At 45.5% G+C, this 20754-nt stretch overlaps 1 protein-coding gene across 2 annotated transcripts in view; it reads right to left on the bottom strand.

The window, feature by feature from the left end:
- Nucleotides 1-20754, bottom strand: part of TOX4 (TOX high mobility group box family member 4) — a 315932-nt gene that overhangs the window by 57040 nt on the left and 238138 nt on the right. For both annotated transcript variants that reach the window (XM_069238267.1, XM_069238266.1), the window contains exon 7: nt 9990-10754. In XM_069238267.1, the coding sequence (XP_069094368.1) occupies nt 9990-10754 (765 nt within the window). The remainder of the gene's footprint in view (nt 1-9989; nt 10755-20754) is intronic.

Here is a 20754-nt window from a genome sequence, read left to right on the forward strand (position 1 = left end):
TGTAATGGCGATGAGAAAGGCAACTTTCCAGGTTAGGAATTGTATTCCGCAAGAGTGCATGGGTTCGAAAGGTGGGCCCATGAGTCTTGTTAGAACCACGTTTAGGTTCCATGAAGGAACAGGTGGTGTTCTTGGTGGTATAATTCTTTTAAGCCCTTCTATGAATGCTTTGATAACTGGTATCCTATACAAGGAAGTTGAATATGTAGTTTGCAGGTATGCAGATATTGCTGCAAGATGTATTTTAATAGAAGAGAAGGCTAGCTTTGCTTTTTGTAAATGGAGCAAGTAATTTACTATATGTTTTGGAGTTGCGTCTAGTGGTTGTATCTGATTATGATGGCAGTACCAAACAAATCTTTTCCACTTACTTGCCTAGCAGTGTCTAGTGGATGGCCTTCTGGCCTGCTTTATGACTTCCATACACTCTTGGCTAAGTTGTAAGTGTCCGAATTCTAGGATTTCAGGAGCCAGATTGCTAGATTCAGCGATGCTGGGTCCGGGTGTCTGATCTGTTGGTTGTGTTGCGTTAACAGATCTGGTTTGTTGGGCAGTTTGATGTGTGGTACTACAGACAGATCTAGCAGTGTTGTGTACCAGGGTTGTCTTGCCCACGTTGGTGCTATTAAAATGAGTTTGAGTTTGTTTTGACTCAATTTGTTTACTAGGTAAGGAAGGAGAGGGAGAGGAGGAAAAGCGTAAGCAAATATTCCTGACCAGTTCATCCATAAAAGTTTTGGCATTTTGCGTTCTCTTTTGTTGCAAATAAGTCTATTTGTGGTGTTCCCCAGAGTGTGAAGTAGGTGTTCAGAATCTGTGGGTGGATTTCCCATTCGTGGACTTGCTGGTGATCTCGAGAGAGATTGTCTGCCAGCTGATTCTGGATCCCCGGAATAAACTGTGCTATTAGACCAATTTGATGGTGGATTGCCCACTTCTATATTTTTTGAGCTAACAAGCTTAACTGCGTTGAATGTGTTCCTCCTTGTTTGTTTAGATAATACATCGTTGTCATGTTGTCTGTTTTGACAAGGATGTATTTGTGGGTTATGATTGGTTGGAAAGCTTTTAGTGCTTGAAAAACTGCTAATAATTCTAGATGATTTATATGCAGTTTTGTTTGATGTATGTTCCATTGTCCTCTTATGTTGTGTTGATTGAGATGTGCTCCCCACCCTGTCATGGAAGCATCTGTTGTTATTACGTACTGTGGCACTGGGTCTTGGAAAGGCCGCCCTATGTTTAAATTTATACTGTTCCACCATAGAAGCGAGAGGTAAGTTTGGCGGTCTAGCAACACCAGATCTAGAAGGTGACCCTGTGCTTGAGACCACTGTGAGGCTAGGCACTGTTGTAAGGGCCTCATGTGCAGTCTTGCGTTTGGGACAATGGCTATGCATGAGGACATCATGCCTAGGAGCTGTAGTATTGTTCTTGCTTGTATTGTTTGGTTTGGAGACATGTGTTGAATGACCCTGTTGAAATTGTGGATCCTTTGTGGAGTTGGCGTTGCTACTCCTTTTGTCGTGTCTATTATGGCTCCTAGATATTGCTGTACTTTGCTTGGCAGAATGTTTGATTTTGCAAAGTTGACGGTGAACCCTAGTTTGTAGAGGGTTTGTATGACTTGATTTGTGTGGTTTGAGCTTTGTGTGAGCGAACTGGTTTTGATTAGCCAGTCGTCTAGATACGGGAACACATGTATTTGCTGCCTTCTGATGTGTGCAGCGACTACTGCTAGGCATTTTGTGAATACTCTTGGAGCGGTTGTTAAACCAAAAGGCAATACTTTGAATTGGTAATGTATTCCTTTGAATACAAACCTTAGATATTTCCTGTGTGATTGATGTATTGGTATATGGAAATATGCGTCCTTGAGGTCTAGGGTTGTCATGTAGTCGTGTTTTTTGAGCAATGGTAACACTTCTTGTAGTGTGACCATGTGAAAGTGGTCTGATTTGATGAATGTGTTTACTACCCTGAGGTCTAGAATTGGTCTCAGTGTTTCGTCCTTTTTTGGTATCAAGAAGTACAGTGAATAAACTCCTGTGTTTATTTGTGTGCTTGGTACTAATTCTATTGCATTTTTTTGCAGTAGTGCTTGAACTTCTATCTCTAGAAGCTGTGAATGGTATTTTGATAAATTTTGTGATTTTGGTGGTATGTCTGGAGGGAATTGCATGAATTCTATGCAATAACCATGTTGGATAATTGCTAGGACCCATGTGTCTGTAGTTATTTTGTCCCATGCTTCGTAATATTGACGTATCCTCCCCCCCACTGGTGTTGTGTGGGAGGGGTGAGTGACGTGTGAGTCACTGCTTGTTGGTAGTGGTTTTGGGGCTTTGAAATCTTCCTCTATTCCTAGGGAATTGCCCCCCTCTATACTGGCCCCGAAAACCTCCCCTGTACTGTCCCTGGTAGGTGGGCGGTGCGGACTGTGAGGTGCTAGCTTGTGTGGCCTGACCCCGAAACCCTCCTCTAAAAGGTGTTTTGCGGAAGGTGTTATAAGATCCTCTGCTCTGCGGGGAGTAGAGTGCGCCCATGGCCTTGGCAGTGTCAGTGTCCTTCTTGAGCTTTTCTATGGCTGTGTCGACCTCCGGACCGAACAGAAGTTTTTCGTTTACTGGCATGTTAAGCACTGCCTGCTGAATTTCTGGCTTGAAACCAGACGTTCTGAGCCATGCGTGCCTACGGATGGTAACCGACGTATTAATGGTCCTTGCGGCCGTGTCTGCTGCATCCATGGAGGAGCGTATTTGATTGTTGGAAATGTTTTGACCCTCCTCAACAACCTGTTTTGCTCTTTTTTGCAGATCTTTTGGGAGATGTTCAATGAGATGCTGCATCTCATCCCAGTGGGCTCTGTCGTATCGCGCTAGCAGCGCTTGTGAATTTGCGATGCGCCACTGGTTTGCTGCTTGGACAGCAACCCTCTTCCCGGCTGCATCGAACTTCCTGCTTTCTTTATCTGGGGGAGGTGCATCCCCAGAAGTGTGTGAATTTGCCCGTTTTCTGGCAGCCCCTACCACCACAGAATCTGGTGGCAGCTGAGAGGTGATGAATACAGGGTCCGTAGGAGGCGCCTTATACTTTTTGTCCACCCTAGGCGTCACTGCCCTACTTTTAACTGGCTCCTTGAAAATGTCCTTTGCATGGCGTAGCATGCCTGGGAGCATCGGCAGGCTTTGGTAGGAGCTGTGGGTTGAAGAGAGGGTGTTAAATAAAAAATCATCCTCTACTTGTTCCGAGTGTAGTTCCACATTATGGAATAGTGCTGCTCTAGCCACCACTTGTGAGTAGGCTGTGCTGTCTTCCGGTGGTGATGGCCTAGTTGGGTATGTGTCTGGGCTGTTATCAGACACTGGTGCGTCGTACAAGTCCCACGCATCCTGATCTTGGTCATCGTGGCTCATGGCGGTGTGAGCTGGCGAATGTGACGGGGTGTAAGTTGGCGAAGCCGGAGTTACAGGTGGAGGCGAGGGAGGAGGTGTTACCTTTTGTGCTGTTTGTTGCTGAGGAGTAAACTGAAGCGTTCTCTTTCGTTTGACAGGTGGAAGGGTACTGATCTTCCCAGTCCCCTGCTGAATAAAGATACGCTTTTGCGTGTGATCCACGTCAGTGGATTGCAGTTCTTGTTCAAATCTATGTTTCTTCATTTGTGAAGACATAGAATGCTCTTCAGTATAGGAGCCTGAAACAGGGTCTGATGTCGCTTTTTTCGGCTCCGAAAACCCTGTTGATTGTTTTTTCGGCTCCGAGGTAACCTTCCTCTTTTTCTGTGCCGAAAATTCTTGGCCTCTATGGTCTTCGGCGCCACTGTCTCGGCGTCGATCCGTGTCGATGCTTCTGTTTAGCACTCTCTCGGTCCCGAGGAGGCTGCGTGCCGGTGTCTCGACCGAAGTCGGACGATCTCGACACTGAATGGGCCTTTTTCGGTGCCGATTGTTGGTCACCGAGAATTTGGGTGGAGCCATGGCCGGTTGGCAGTGGCGTCCCCTGGGCCTTCTTTCCTTTTTTAAGTTCTGATCTCGACGTCTTACTCACAGTTTTTGAAGAGTCTAGCTCGTCGGAGTCTGAATCCTGGATGGAAAAGGATTCCTCCTGTTCCTCTTCTGTCTCGAACTGTCGACGCTCCTTTGGCGTGGACGCCATCTGCAGTCTTCTCGCTCGACGGTCGCGCAGAGTTTTTCGGGACCGGAACGCCCGACAGGCCTCACAGGATTCTTCGCTGTGCTCGGGTGACAGGCACAGGTTACAGACCGAGTGTAGGTCCGTATAAGGATATTTGTTGTGGCATTCGGGGCAGAATCGAAACGGGGTCCGTTCCATCGGCGTTGTTCTCCACGCGGTCGGGCCGACTAGGCCCCGACGGGGTGCCGAAATCTACCCCGAAGGGCACCGAAGCGCTTCGATGTTCAACGCGTCGTCGTATGTGTCTATCTCGAACCGGATCGCAACGATACCGTCGAAAATCTTCCGGTTTCAGCTATCTTTCCGTTCCGAAACTCGGAGCGACAGGAACACGTCCGAACCCGATGGCGGAAAGAAAACAATCGAAGATGGAGTCGACGCCCATGCGCAATGAGCACAGAAGGAGGAGTCACTCGGTCCCGTGACTCGAAAACACTTCTTCGAAGAAAAACAACTTGTAACACTCCGACCCAACACCAGATGGCGAGCTCATGCATACCATGTGTATCTACAGCGACAGATGCCATCGAACATAAAGGATACCTTATTAAAGCACTACTACTAGGCTAGAATAGGTATATCTCCCTTTGGAGAAATATACACAAATATAAGCACAAAACAAACAGAAATAGCATAAAATACACAGGGCCCGAGGGGAGAGCCAACCATATACTAAAAAAGTGGAATGTGAAATAGTGAACCCAACCAAGGCAAGTGTGTAGTTAGCTAGGAGCTGGAGGTAGATGAAAACCTCAGAGGTAAGTATGGTAAGTGTCCCCCAGCGACCAGGTGCAAGGCAGTTACCCACTCAGTCGTCCCATAGGCTAACAGAATTGTGGTTGGAGTTCATGGGATACAGGACCCTTCACTGTTAACACCCAGGAAACCAGCAGACAAGAGGAAGGTTGCAGAGCACCCCACCCCAGGATACCTACAAGACAGGAGTACCTACATCAGGAACCCAGATGCAGAGGAAAGAAGGGACTCGCTCTGAAGTCAGTGGTTGCCTCGGATTATCCAACTGCTGTCACGACCTGTGGACCAGGCCAGTGAAACCCAGGGACGGATTCCGGATGAGGAGGAGCTGAAAAGGTAGGGGACAGAGTTCAGCATTCTTAGAGGTGTCCAGGAGGCAATGCCCACCCTCGTAGATGGTGATGTTTCTGCAGGTTGGCGGAAGAAGAAGTCCAGCTGCAGGGTCCGGGAGCTACAGAAGACCCCAGGAGTCACCTTTGAGTTGTCCCTTGATGGTCGCCGGATTGCAGGAGGGTCAGTGACCAGCCAGGTCACCAATAAGAACTGGCAAATACAAGCAGGGGCTTAAGTAGTATTTGCAAGGTTTTGGGGACCAGCAAGCTCCAGGAAACTCTACCAAGTAGAGGGAGTCAGGGCTGACTCTAGCCCCTACAAGTGACAGGCAGGCGATGGGCACAGAGTCACAAGGAGGCCTAGACAGCGCAACAAAATAGAAGTCCCACGTTGCAGGACATGGGCTGATCTTCAAGTTTTAGAGTGCTGAGGCTGGGGCTTATTGGTGCCTGAAGCTCTCCTGGAGTCAGAGTCAGCATGCCTTGGCAAGTGCAACAGTCGCAGAGCACAGGGGTTCCGGTCCAGTTGCAGGAGCAGGGGCCCACAGTCTCCCAAGTTGGTCAGAAGAAAAGCAGGACCACAGACTTGCCACTTGTGAAACAGAGCCTTTCAATGTTGTGGAACAGCAGACCCCACCAGCCGGTCGACTTGAGGCACCTGCGGTTGCAGCAGAATGACTCCCTCACTACAAGGGAGATTCCTTTGTGCTTCCAGGTGCAAAGAGTGCTTGTGACCCTGGAGGATGCACAGCCTTGCATGTTGCAGAATTCTTGCAGGACCAGGAGAAACAATGTTGCAATGGGAGCCTTCCAACCAAGAGAGACTTATTCAATTCCAAAGCAGATCCCTGTCCCGGCCTTTGCGTAGTTTCACCCCAGAGTAGAAACCGGGGGTTCCTGTACTGGTGCAAACCGGATTATGCAAGGAGGACACCTAATGAGCCCTTCAAAGCAGTCTGGTGGTGCTCAGAGGCCACCCCACCCCAGCCCTTAGACCAGAGGTTCCCAATCTGTGCGCCGTGGTACCCTGGTGCACCTCCAAAACTACCCAGGGGCGCCACGGCGTAAAGCCTCAATATTCTGAGTGTAATTTCTTTCATTTTTCAAGCTGGCTTTCAAACATGTTTTGCTAAGATGAAACTCCCTCTAGTACCACTAGATGGCAGTGTGACATGCAAAAATAGCACAGGAATTGCTCTTTTCTGTCAGAACAATGAACCCAAACTATGAGCAATGCAGAAATAAAAACAGAGGCACGTGTTGGAATTAAGTATGTTTACGGTGTCACTTTTAAGGAAGTTGTGGTATTGTTTTAATAATATATTTTATTTAATCCTGAAGGGCACTGTTTTTGGTCTTGTTAATGTTAGTTGGTGGGAAGCCTTTTTAACATTTTCTGTACTGTATGAATAAGTTCTTATAACTGTGATAGTATGCAACATGTTTAATACATAAATGTGTTTTTACTTTTTTGATATGGTGTTATGTGGACCTCCATCGGAGTTTTGTACCATAATAAGAACTGAATTGACACGGACTGTGACACACAACTGTAGTGAAAAGGAATCAGAGACTGCAGACAAATACAGAGGTCTGAGACAGGAGAGTGCAAAGACTCTAGAAGAGACAGAAGCAGAGTTAAGATAATGGTGGCTGCTGGAACATTTATTAAAGTACTTTAGTAAAGTATTTGAAAGTGAAATATAGTAGAGCTGATTAGTGGAGCTGCATTCTTATATATCAAAAGTGGCTCCTTGACAACCAGAATGACTTAAAGGAGAGCTCCCTGTGCTGGAGGCAATTTTTAAGGAACAAAACATAGTTTTAAAGAAAATCATTATGCAGACCACAGTGCTGAAGAGCATTGTTTCTGTCTTAACCAATGAAAGATTTTTTTTTTATTAAACAACTGTTATATTTTTTTTATTTTGCTGCATCTATGATTATAATACCTTCATAGTTCCTACCAAGTATTTTTGAGGGAACAAAATGGAAGAACTCCAGAGGCCGGTCTTATAAGCCCCGCCGCCCCTCTCCCCCACTCGCTAAAACAAAAATAACACAGTGGGGAGCCGCAGCCAACTGCCAATAGGTCAAGGGAGCCACGGGTTGAAAAAGTTTGGGGACCACTGCAGACGCCTAATACACAGGGGGAGGTGGTCACACCTTTACCTTGCACAAAGTCCTTAATTCTGCCTCTCCGGCCTGAGCCTGGCTCATCAGCAGGAGAGCACAACAGTGTCTGGGATCAGAAGCAGTATGGGTTGGCAACTAGACCCCGTAAGGCTGCACAGGCAGACCTGGGAAATCCACTAAGGAACCCCCAGAGTACATGGTATCCTGCAACTAACACTGGAATCAGTGTCGTTGCATGATTCCAACATGTTTGATACCAAACATGCCTAGGTTCGGAGAAGCCATTATGTGTTTGGACCACTGGTGTTGATCAGTGTCCACTGTATACCTTAAGATGGCTTCCCCGCACTTACAGATCCCAGGAGTTACCCTGGGATCAGTGGGGGCACCCTGCTCATGCAGGGGTACCCTCACACACAGGGACATCAGGGCTCGAAAAATCATAAAAATGTTACTAGACCTGCAGGTCGAGCAACTTAAATAATCTACTCAACCTAACTGTAATATACTTGACCCGTAAACAGGTCTCAAATTGTGTGATCCTAGGCAAATACTTTACAGAGTCGCCTTTTTCTTAATTCTCAGATATGTTGTACCTTCAAATATGTGAGCTCAGCATTTCTGCAGTACAAAAAAACTCTTTTGTTTGATTAAGTAGACTAAAGTTTGCTGCATGCATCACAATAATCTAGCCCACATACCCAGGAGGTCTAGCCCACATAACATAGAACTTCTTTTAGTTTACTAACAACATTGCCATCAGGGCAGGAGTGTTTCTCGGTTTGTTTAAGCACTCTGTTTTAATAAATATATTACTAAACCATGATGTGGTAACATATTGTCATCTACACACAATAACTTTCCAAGAAATGTCCAAAAACCTCTCCACTAACTTGCAGGTTTACTGATAAAACTATATAGTGTATTGACAATCTGTGAAAATTGGTTTCAGAAAACATATCGTTTGCACATCAACATGTGAAGTATTCTGATTTGTTTTCACCCTATTAAAATATTTTTTCATCTCACAGAAATATACCAAGCATTTTCAATGCAACGGGTCTCGCATCTGTTCGAGTTAGAGCTATTAGCGTTGTAAAGCAAAAAAACGCAGCACGATTGCGCTGCATGGAAAATAAACAGATAAAGTAGTCCAGACCCCATGCTGAAAACATCAAGCCTCGTATGTTTTAGTACTTTACCGGTGCTGTGTAGGTGGGCTAAACACCGGAAAACACCTGACGTATGCATACCTTTCACAAGTGATTTTAAAAGGCAAGCCCACAAACCAATGTGATTGACTGACGTGGCATGGGCGTGGTTTAAAGCCCAGAGAGATAACAGAATGGACGGAGCGCTTTGCGCTTCCCCATAAAATTGGGCTTTCACAACTACTGAAATATATTTTGAAATGTTTGCACAGTTGACTTAGTCATTTAAATGTTGTATGTTAGGAAAAACCTGACCCCCTATATCCTTTTATTTTACATACATTCTAAGCAGCAGGTCACAAAATGTACCCTACAAAGTCCTAGAACTCTGCAGTCAGAAGGAAAATTGTAAGAAAAACTGACTTTTGAGCTCTGTCTGTGAACACAGAGCAAATGTGACATAAGAACAAGATTTAAAGGCATATTTTCTTGCCCCTCCACTTTTCAACTGAACAGAACACCTGTTCAGTGTCACCTCACCAGGAGAGAAGAGTAAGTATTAAAAATAGCTCGACCTGATCAAATAAGACCCACCAAAGCGAGTGGATTTTTCAAGCCCTGGACATGCTCCTTGACCTTGGGCTGAAGAGCCTAACAGAGTTTTGACATAGTGGCTAAGTGCAGTGACAACGTTCGGTGGTAAAAAAAAGGGTGCATGCACCCTTTCACGTAGGCTGTAATAGCACGCCTGCAGACACAGTTTGCTTGGGCTCCCATGGGTGGCACAATATATGCTGCAGCCCATGGGAGACTCTGGTTTACAAATGACCTGGGTGCAACAGTATGCCAATGCTGGGTGTGAAAAGTTTACCAACAACTAAACTTAGAGGAGAGCGCACTGGAGTCCCAATTAGCAGGACCCCCAGTGAACTACAGTCCAAACACACTGACATCAGGCACAAAGTTGGGGTAACTATGCTAGCAAGATGGCACTTTCCCACAAACGGCTTACTACCACATAGTGGTTGACACACACATACACAATCCCCACCCCTCACCAGGACAAAGCATGATTCTGGATCCAACCACTGGACGGGTGCATCAATGCACAATATGTGAATCCAGTAAAGTATTCATTCTGCCAAACCATAGATTTATCTCCTTGTGAATTTCCTCCAGATGCCAAACTAGTTTTTTTTGTTATCAGTGTATGCAAAAATCAATAAAAGCTGGTTATGAAAAAAACTAAGTATTTATCAAAAGGTCTTATTTGCAAACAAAAACACGAAAGTTTGTTCCAACCACTCTATTGGGGAGAAGGCATTCAATTATGTGCATGTAGGCATAATCCATGCTGCAAAATGCATGTTTTAAAATAAATAGCATTCCTTGTTATAACAAACATTAGTAGAATCCTCACCTCTTGAACCACTTCAGTCATCTCCACATGTTCATGAGAAGCCACTGGTTCAGGGCTGGGAAGTGGGGAGGCACTTTCGACAGGCTGGGCCACTGGCAACACTGGGGCTGGTGCAGGCTCAATCTGCACAGTTTGCGACTGGAGAGGAGGTGGCGGTGGCTGAGGCTGCAAAGGCGGCTGAGGAGGAATTATCTTGATCTGGAGTGGTGGGGGCTGTTGACACTGCATGTTGAGGCGCACTTTCTGCATAGCCTGCAGGGGGGGTGGCTGCATTGTGGTTCCTGGCTGTGACTGCTGCCCCTGTGGCACTTGGGGCATCTGCTGAAGCCGTGGGGGCTGCTGCATCTGCTGCAGGGGTGGTGGCTGGAGCCGTGGCGGTAGTTGCATCACTGCCTGGAGAACAGAACGTGTGAGGATCTGTGCTTGAGTGTTAGGTACTTGGCCTGAGGTCTGGAATTGGAGCTGCTGGCCCAGCTGCAGACCCTGCAGTCCCCTTGTAGTCACAATAGTAGCAGGACTCTCACTCACAATTGCACCTTGACTCCTGGCAATGGATGATGAAAGCTGACCTAGGGCCAACTTGGAGATAATGATCTTGGTGATGGCTGGCTGCTTAGTAGAGGCAGGTGCCTGGGTGGTTACTGTTGTCACTGTGGTGTACTGTGGGAGGCTGGTCGTCACAACGATGGGTGGGGAAAGTCTAGGTGCATCCGCCACCTGTGGGGAGGGCTGAGGAGACTCCAGCTCCACTGTTTCTACTGCAGTCTGGAAAAAAATGAAACTAATATCAACACAAACCAAAAATGACCCAAGAAAATAGAACATGGAATCAAAAACGTATTTTCAAGGCATCTAGGTCTAATCTCTGCCTTAATTTACTAAAAAGAAAGACTTCACTAATAATCACAATGCTTACCTGGGAAAAGAAGCAGGTCCCAAATAGAGGTTAATGATGGTGATTAACACTATCAATGTTAGAGTGGCGCAACATAGAAATTCTTCGGTTTGGACAGACAAGACTGAAGTTGTACACATGAATTATGCTTCTCATCTTCAATGGTTTAACAGTAGCTCTAGCAGTGGAGTTAGGCATTTACTTTTCATTAATGATCTAATAAACACTCTTCCAAGGAAGAGTCTGCAAGTAAATAGTCCTGAACGGAAATCGTGATCCCTTACATGATATTCCACCTTTTATGATACCTATTCTCATGAAAGCATAGAAACACTACCATAAGGATAAGCTACTTACCTGTAATCCTATTTCTCTTTCAGGGGAATCCTCATCAAAGTCAAACACTGAATAGTCCCACCCCATGTGCGGGGGACCCCAGAGCATACATCAAATTTATAAACATAATATAATATACATATGTGAAACCCATTATATTCATATGCCTCTATGCAGCCTATAGTAAAGGCTAAAATTGCCACTTACATTAGTTTTTCCTTTAATAAACCTCTTACCAGAGTCAAATAATTCTGTTAAAAAAAGAAGGAGTGTATAGAGTGCAAAATAACAGCCTTTATTAAAGCAAAAACTGAAGTGAAATCCACAGGCATTATTAGCCAAGAGGCCCCATTCAAAAGCATCACAGAGAAAAAAAACAGCACCGTGCCTTTAAGACATCCATGACCTTGTGAATCCCATCATGCCCCAGAGGTGACTGTTGGATGAGAGTTAGGTCAGTACTTTTTTACGGTGACATGATAAATAAACTAGAGGTAAGTATATAGTGCTGCGTGCAAGATTTGTCTGGTGAGGATGACTAGTTGCTTATGACTTTGATGAGGATTCCACTGGAAGAGCACTAGGATTAGAGTTAAGTAACTTATCCTTCTCTTCCAGGGGATCTTCATCAACAGCCATAAGCACTGAATAGAATATCAAGCACATTGCATACTCCTGTGGTCAAATTAAAGGCAAACACTATATGTTTATCAGGTAAATACATTTCTTAAGGAGGCCTGACCTACTAGGGTGTCTGTCTTGGTATGTTAATCTAGACAGTAATGTCTTGTGAAAATATGCACCGATCTCCAAGTAGCAGCTGTTGCCACCCTGCCACTTGTAGAGGGGGCTTTGGGCCTGGCAGTCAATTGCCTGTTGGCCAACTGGTAGGTGCACATAATGCAAGAAACTATCCATCTGGAGATTGTTTATAATGAGGTGGCGATGCCTGTCCTTATAGAGCCATAGTTTACAGAGGCGATCAGACTGATATATTGGTTTTTTTTCCAGGTAAAATTTCAGTACTCTTGATGTCTAAAGGTGTAAAGCCCTTTCCGCAGGAATGGACGGATTAGGAAAGAAAGTAGAAGTGAAATTGTCTGGTAAATGTGGAATTCAGACACCATCTTGGGAGGAAACTGGGATGAGTCCTCATCACTACCCTGTTGGCATGAAAAACAGTTTAAGTCCCTTTGGCACAGAGAGACTGAATCTCAGACTGCGTGCCGAAGTAATTGGTACTAGAAAATCAGCCTTCCAGGTAAGATGCTGTAAGGAAGCCTTATCTATCTGTTCAAAAGGTGGACCCATAAGTTTTGAAAGTACCACATTCAACTCCCAAGAGGGAGAGGGGGAATGTACAGGAGGGAACATCTTTAAACCCTCTAGGAAATCTTTCACCGCAGATATTTGAAAGACTGACAGTTGAGAAGGTGATTTTCTATAAGCAGTAATTGCTGACAGGTGTACCTTAATAGAAGAAACCTAGAACTCAGATTTTGCTAGATGAAGGAGGTAGGGTAATATAACCTCCTTTTGTCCCACAACTTTTCAATTTAAAGGAATAAGAACGTCTAGAAGAAGGTTGTTTCAATCCTTTCAGAATGTTCAAGCGGTTCTAAAAAGAGACCAAAATGTCCATACTGCAGGAATTCAGGAGCCATGCAATCAAGATAAACGAGGGAAGGTTGGGGTGGAATATCTTCCCTCCGAGCTTGTGGAGGAGATCCAGTCTTTACAGCAGTCTCCTGTGTGGTCTTTCTGTCAGGTGGAGATGATCTGTGCACTGCCACTGGTGTTGTCATTTTGGGACTATCAGGATAATTCTGGTCCTGGCTCTGTAGTCCATGTTGATGAATGTTGGACTCAGAGGAATGGAGGAAATACATACAAAAAAAGTCCCTGACCAGCTTATCAAAAGGGCATTCCCCTGGTCAGTAGAACCTGGACGAGGTCTGTGCATTTTTTGTTTGTTTTGTTTACAAACAGGTCTATTTGCGGTTGCTCCCATTCCTGAAAAGTAGCCTGAGCAGCATCTTCAATTAGAACCCAGTCGTGAGCCTCTGTGAAGGTGCGACAGTCTGCTTGGGTGTTGAGCGATCCTGGTAGGTGAAGAGCAGAAATTGTAAGGTCTCTGGCTAGTAGCCAGTTCCAGATGGGTCGTGCCTCCAGTGATAGGGTATGTGAGCGGTCCCTCCCTGTTTGTTCAAATGATGCATTGTGGTCATATTGTCTGTTTGAATGAGAAGAAAGCTCGTCTCTATGGATGGATAGAGACACTTCAACGCTAGATGGACTGCCCAGAGTTCCAGCATGTTTATGTGATAGAGCTGTTCCTTGTTCGATCACAAGCCTTGAATTTGCAGAGACCCCGTGTAAGCTCCCCAAAACAGGAGAGAAGCATCCATAATCAGAGTGAGTAGGAATTTCCTGACAAAAAGGCACTCCTATCTGTAAGTGCTGACTCGGCATCCACCATCTGAGTGACTGGCTGGCTTCTTGTCTGATGACTACTCTGTCCTCCCACAGGTTCAAATTCGGAGACCAATGATATTCCAGTGCTTGCTGTAGCAGTCTTATGTACAGCCTGGCATTGAGCCGATAAAGATGCAAGAGGTCATCGACCCCAGTAGTAATGCTGCTTGTCTGGCTGATGGACGAAGGTTGAGGAGGAGAGAGCGGCATTTGATGTTGATTGAGGATAACCGCTCCTTAGAAGAATACACTTTTGCATAGTATGTATCCAGAGTCGCTCCTAGGTAATGTACTCTGAGAGGGTATTTGTGTAGAATTGGTGTTTGGAAGGCGGGGGAGGTCTTTGATCAACCAGTCGTCCCTCAGATGCACAGCAACTACCAATAAGCATTTCAAGAACATTCAGGGTACTGATTTGAGCACGAAGGGTAACACTTTGTGCTGGCAGTGCTTGCATGCCACTCTGAAGCACAGAAACTTAAAATTTATTTTGCAATTGGAATGTGGAAGTCGGCATCCTGAAGGTCGATTGAGCATATCCAGTCCCCCTGATGGAGTTAGGGATAAACCTGGTGAAGGGCAAGCATTCAGAATCGCTCCTTGCAAATTAACTTTTTCCGAAGCTTTAGGTCTAGAATCGGTCTGTGATCTCGAGTTGGGCCTTTTTTCTGGACTAGAAAGTAGCATGAATAAATTCCTCTTCCCCCATCGTGAGCAAGGAACTTCTTCCATCGCTTCTTTTTGGAGTAGCATGTCTACTTCTTTTTACAATAAGACTTTTAGATGGCAAGGTGTTTTTGGTGGGACTTCCGGAGGAGTAGACTTGAAACTGAGTAATTGACCATTTTGAGCAGTGTTCAATACCCATTTGCCGCTTGTTACATTGCACCACTCGTCTAGGTGTTTGACAATACTTCCTTCCTTCATGTGCCTTATTTACAGCCGCAACTATAAACGCGACTATAACCAAGTCTGGTGTCCTTCAACATCACCACAGGAGGCTGTAGCTGGTGATTACTGAGCGCCGTGGGGTTTGTCTCGACGTTGAGAGCTGCTGCAACGTTGATTTTCTGTGTGACGTGAGTCTATGGCAATTTTGTTGGCGGCGATACACCTTGCTCAGACGTCATTTGTCCGCTCGTCAATGGGGTTTTCAAAGAGTGTCTCAATGGCGATTTCTCCAGCACCCTCAATGATGATCCTAATGCAGACATCGACCAGATACAGATTTCTTTTGCTGTAGATCTCCTATCTGTCGACAGTGATGCTGAACAGCGTTTTTCTCGTGGTCTTCCTCAGTGTTCTTGAGAGAAGGGCTCTTTAAAGTAGGCTCTTGAAACGCCTCTCCCCTCAGCCCCCCCCCCCCCCAAAAAAAAGGCCACTTGAAGGTACTACCTTAACTCTTTTGTATCACATTCAGTCTGCTCTTTTCTCTGTCTTTCAGAGTTCTCTTGGATTTTTTTTTTTTTACAATGGGAGCATGTTTCAGGCTAATGAGAAATCAGCAAGCAGACAATGCAGGCAAGGTGTGGGTCAGAGATTGCCATCTTTCTCCCACAGATGGCCATTTGTTAAGAAGAGATGGCATTTTGATACTGATAAAAGTTATTTTTCAGTCAGAAAAGGGTTTAAAGTACAGTAGGTACTTAAACACGTTGAATGAAGAGAAAATCCTGTTTTGTAGTATTCTTTTCCTAAATTAGTCATAAGACTGAAGAGATAGTACTCTGGGATCCTCACTGAAGGAGCCATGAAAAAAGAACTGGCCTGTCACCCAGCAGTCAACTCTGGGGATAATGGGATACAGGATGTACTGGAGGTAAAAAATGTATGGTGCCTGTTTTTTTTTTGCTATGCTTTTGAATGCAACCTTACTGGCTAAAAATTCCTGAGGGTTTCTTTTAAGCATTCGCTGTAATAAAAGCTGTGGTTTTGCCCTCTATATTCCCTCGTCTTTTTTTTTTTTTTACAGAAACGTTTGAGTCTGGTAAGAGGTTTATTGAAGGAAAAGCTAATGCAAGTGGCAATTTTAGCCTTTACTATAGGCTACACAGAGGTTTATGAATTTAATGGTTTTTACATATGTATGTTATATGTTAATTGTAGGAAGTTGGCTCTGTATGTGCTATTTCAAAGCAAGGAATAGCATGCACAGAGTCCAAGGGTTCCCCTTAGAGGTAAGATAGTGGCAAAAAGAGATAATACTAATGCTCTATTTTGTGGTAGTGTGGTCGAGCAGTAGGCTTATCCAAGGAGTAGTGTTAAGCATTTGTTGTACATACACACAGGCAATAAATGAGGAACACACACTCAGAGACAAATCCAGCCAATAGGTTTTGTTATAGAAAAATATATTTTCTTAGTTTATTTTAAGAACCACAGGGATTTTCAACATGTCAGGAGAATCTCTGACCCTATTTATGTTGCTGCCACCATTGATGGGTCCTAGGCCCATCTCTTGTCTTTCCCTTTCTATGGCTAGGATCTGTCTTTCCAAAGCCAATCTTTTGGCCATCCTGGCTAACTGGATGTCCTCTTCACTGGAGTTATCCTCAGTGATTTCAGAGAGGTTGGTCCCTTCTGTGAGGGAACCAGCTTCTCTGACTATGATTTGTGGAGTCAGTGCTGGAGAGGCCCTGTCCTCCCTAGATAGGACTGGTGGGGGGGAATCACCCTCCAAGTCACTATACTCATCCTCTGTGTTGCCATCCTCAGAGGGGTTGGCTCTTTCAAACTCTGCCAACAGCTCCTGGAGCTGTAGTTTGGAAGGTCTGGAGCCCATTGCTATTTTCTTTAGTTTACAGAGTGACCTTAGCTCTCTCATCTGTAGATGGAGGTAAGGTGTGGTGTCGAGTTCCACCACATTCACATCTGTATTAGACATTATGCTTCTAAAAGTTGGAATACTTTTTAAGAAACTAAAACTAGTTCTAGAATCTAATTCAAACTTTTACCAAACTTTTAAACTCTAAAAGAAATGCTAACAGGGACTAACACAAGGCCCTAGCAGGACTTTAAAGAATTTAGAAAAAATTTCAAATTGCAAAAAATCAATTTCTAATGACAATTTTTGGAATTTGTCGTGTGATCAGGTATTGGCTGAGTAGTCCAGCAAATGCAAAGTCTTGTACCCCACCGCTGATCCACCAATGTAGGAAGTTGGCTCTGTATGCACTATTTCAAAGTAAGGAATAGTATGCACAGAGTCCAAGGGTTCCCCTTAGAGGTAAGATAGTGGCAAAAAGAGATAATACTAATGCTCCATTTTGTGGTAGTGTGGTCGAGCAGTAGGCTTATCAAAGGAGTAGTGTTAAGCATTTGTTGTACATACACACAGGCAATAAATGAGGAACACACACTCAGAGACAAATCCAGCCAATAGGTTTTGTTATAGAAAAATATATTTTCTTAGTTTATTTTAAGAACCACAGGTTCAAATTCTACATGTAATATCTCATTTGAAAGGTATTGCAGGTAAGTACTTTAGGAACTTTGAATAATTACAGTAGCATATATACTTTTTACATAAAACACAATAAGCTGTTTTAAAAGTGGACACTTAGTGCAATTTTCACAGTTCCTGGGGGAGGTAAAGTATTGTTAGGTTTCACAGGTAAGTAAGTCACTTACAGGTTTCAGTTTTTGGTCCAAGGTAGCCCACCGTTGGGGGTTCAGAGCAACCCCAAAGTCACCACACCAGCAGCTCAGGGCCGGTCAGGTGCAGAGGTCAAAGAGGTGCCCAAAACACATAGGCTTCAAAGGAGAGAAGGGGGTGCCCCAGTTCCAGTCTGCCAGCAGGTAAGTACCCGCGTCTTCGGAGGGCAGACCAGGGGGGTTTTGTAGGGCACCGGGGGGGGGGCGGGGGGGGGGGACACAAGTCAGCACAAAAAGTACACCCTCAGCAGCGCGGGGGCGGCCGGGTGCAGTGTGCAAACACGCGTCAGGTTTACAATGGTTTTCAATGAGAGACCAAGGGATCTCTTCAGCGTTGCAGGCAGGCAAGGGGGGGGCTCCTCGGGGTAGCCACCACCTGGGCAAGGGAGAGGGCCTCCTGGGGGTCACTCCTGCACAGGAGTTCCGTTCCTTTAGGTGCTGCGGTGCAGGGACTTTTCCAGCCGTCGGGAAATAGAGTTCAGGCAGTCGCGGTCAGGGGGAGCCTCGGGATTCCCTCTGCAGTCGTCGCTGTGGGGGCTCAGGGGGGACAACTTTGGTTACTCACGGTCTCGGAGTCGCCGGAGGGTCCTCCCTGAGGTGTTGGTTCTCCACCAGTCGAGTCGGGGTCGCCGGGTGCAGTGCTGCAAGTCTCACGCTTCTTGCGGGGATTTGCAGGGGTCTTTAAATCTGCTCCTTGAAACAAAGGTGAAGTTCTTTTGGAGCAGTGCCGCTGTCCTCGGGAGTTTCTTGTCTTTCTTGAAGCAGGCCAGTCCTCAGAGGATTCAGAGGTCGCTGGTCCCTTGGAAAGCATCGCTGGAGCAGGTTTCTTTGGAAGGCAGGAGACAGGCCGGTAAGTCTGGGGCCAAAGCAGTTGGTGTCTTCTGTTCTTCCTCTGCAGGGGTTCTTCAGCTCAGCAGTCCTCTTCTTCTTGTAGTTTCAGGAATCTAAAGTTTTAGGTTCAGGGAAGCCCTTAAATACTAAATTTAAGGGCGTGTTTAGGTCTGGGGGGTTAGTAGCCAATGGCTACTAGCCCTGAGGGTGGGTACACCCTCTTTGTGCCTCCTCCCAAGGGGAGGGGGTCACATTCCTAATCCTATTGGGGAATCCTCCATCTGCAAGATGGAGGATTTCTAAAAGTTAGAGTCACTTCAGCTCAGGACACCTTAGGGGCTGTCCTGACTGGCCAGTGACTCCTCCTTGTTATTCTCATTATTTTCTCCAGCCTTGCCGCCAAAAGTGGGGGCCGTGGCCGGAGGGGGCGGGCAACTCCACTAGCTGGAGTGTCCTGCGGTGCTGGCACAAAGGGGTGAGCCTTTGAGGCTCACCGCCAGGTGTGACAGCTCCTGCCTGGGGGAGGTGTTCGCATCTCCACCCAGTGCAGGCTTGGTTACTGGCCTCAGAGTGACAAAGGCACTCTCCCCATGGGGCCAGCAACATGTCTCGGTTGTGGCAGGCTGCTGGAACCAGTCAGCCTACACAGATAGTCGGTTAAGGTTTCGGGGGCACCTCTAAGGTGCCCTCTGGGGTGTATTTTACAATAAAATGTACACTGGCATCAGTGTGCATTTATTGTGCTGAGAAGTTTGATACCAAACTTCTCAGTTTTCAGTGTAGCCATTAAGGTGCTGTGGAGTTCGTGTAAAACAGACTCCCAGACCATATACTCTTATGGCTACCCTGCACTTACAATGTCTAAGGTATTGCTTAGACACTATAGGGGCACAGTGCTCATGCACTGGTGCCCTCACCTATGGTATAGTGCACCCTGCCTTAGGGCTGTAAGGCCTACTAGAGGGGTGACTTATCTATACCTGCATAGGCAGTGAGAGGCTGGCATGGCACCCTGAGGGGAGTGCCATGTCGACTTACTCGTTTTGTTCTCACCAGCACACACAAGCTGGCAAGCAGTGTGTCTGTGCTGAGTGAGGGGTCTCCAGGGTGGCATAAGACATGCTGCAGCCCTTAGAGACCTTCCTTGGCATCAGGGCCCTTGGTACCAGGGGTACCACTTACAAGGGACTTATCTGGATGACAGGGTGTGCCAATTGTGGATACAAAAGTACAGGTTAGGGAAAGAACACTGGTGCTGGGGCCTGGTTAGCAGGCCTCAGCACACTTTCAATTCAAAACATAGCATCAGCAAAGGCAAAAAGTCAGGGGGTAACCATGCCAAGGAGGCATTTCCTTACATTAATGAATTTGATATTGTTCAGGGCCCCTGTACATGGGCAGAAATATTCAGTGCTTATTACTATGGATGAGGATCCCCTGGAAGAGAAACAAGTAAATCCTGACCCCATAATGACCAATATCAGGGAGAAACTTTGTTAAAATGATACACTAACAGCATAAGTAAACTATATTCTAATAGTTTGACAGCTAAAATCTACATGTAATGCAATCCTCCTTATTGTCAAGTATCAATCACAAAGGCTACAATTTTGGATTCCTGTCTCTCACACTTTTCTTCTGATAAATATAACAGTGATGGTAGAATCGCGATAAAAGCCACTGAAGCCAAAATTAATGCTCATATGTTCTAAAGCACCTCAGCGGGAGTACTATGGCTTTATCTAGCAGCGGTTAAAAAGCATCAGGGGACAGATGGGGAAACAAGTAGAAAGGGCTTGATTAGGATTGGATTTTAAAAAATTCACTAATTCTCAAACTACATTGCAGAGGACTAAAGAATAATTAAATGCAACTTCTTAACATTGTTATCCTCCCAAGATTTTTGCACCTTTGGGCTTCTCTGCAAAGAGGGAGGATACTGAACCATTTTACCAACACTATGTTGAACAGGAAGCACTTTAAATAGTATACACGAACGTAAAGGCATTCATTGTGCCAAAAGACTCTGCCCAGATAAAGTCTGGCACCAGGACGGGTGGCATCAGGAGGAGTTCCACCCGGAGTGGTTCCAGATTGCACCTCAATATCGGATTCTCCTCAATTCTGACACTAATTTATTGGCTTTCTTGAACTATAACTTGCCAACGCTGGTGGCTACACCCGTAACAAAGACCTGAGAGGGCACAAATGGTAGTAAATGGTTTCAGTTAATTATATATTCCTGCTAAAGCATGGACGTCTTTAGACTATGTGGTATTAAAATGACATTTAGATTTCCTTGACAGAGAATATTAAAGGAGGGCTGCCTTTTTATCTCAAAGGGTATCGGACAGAAGATGGACTAGAGCAGAGTTTCTTGCCTGTAGTTGTGCTTCATGGAACATCTCGTCTTTTAAGCAAGTTATACATTACAGCCTGTGTAAGAAAATGCCTCCTTGGCATGGTTACCCCCTGACTTTTTGCCTTTGCTGATGCTATGTTTTGAAAGTGTGCTGAGGCCTGCTAACCAGGCCCCAGCACCAGTGTTCTTTCCCTAACCTGTACTTTTGTTTT

This window comes from Pleurodeles waltl, chromosome 6, assembly GCF_031143425.1.
Source record: "Pleurodeles waltl isolate 20211129_DDA chromosome 6, aPleWal1.hap1.20221129, whole genome shotgun sequence".
NCBI classification, from domain to species: domain Eukaryota; kingdom Metazoa; phylum Chordata; class Amphibia; order Caudata; family Salamandridae; genus Pleurodeles; species Pleurodeles waltl.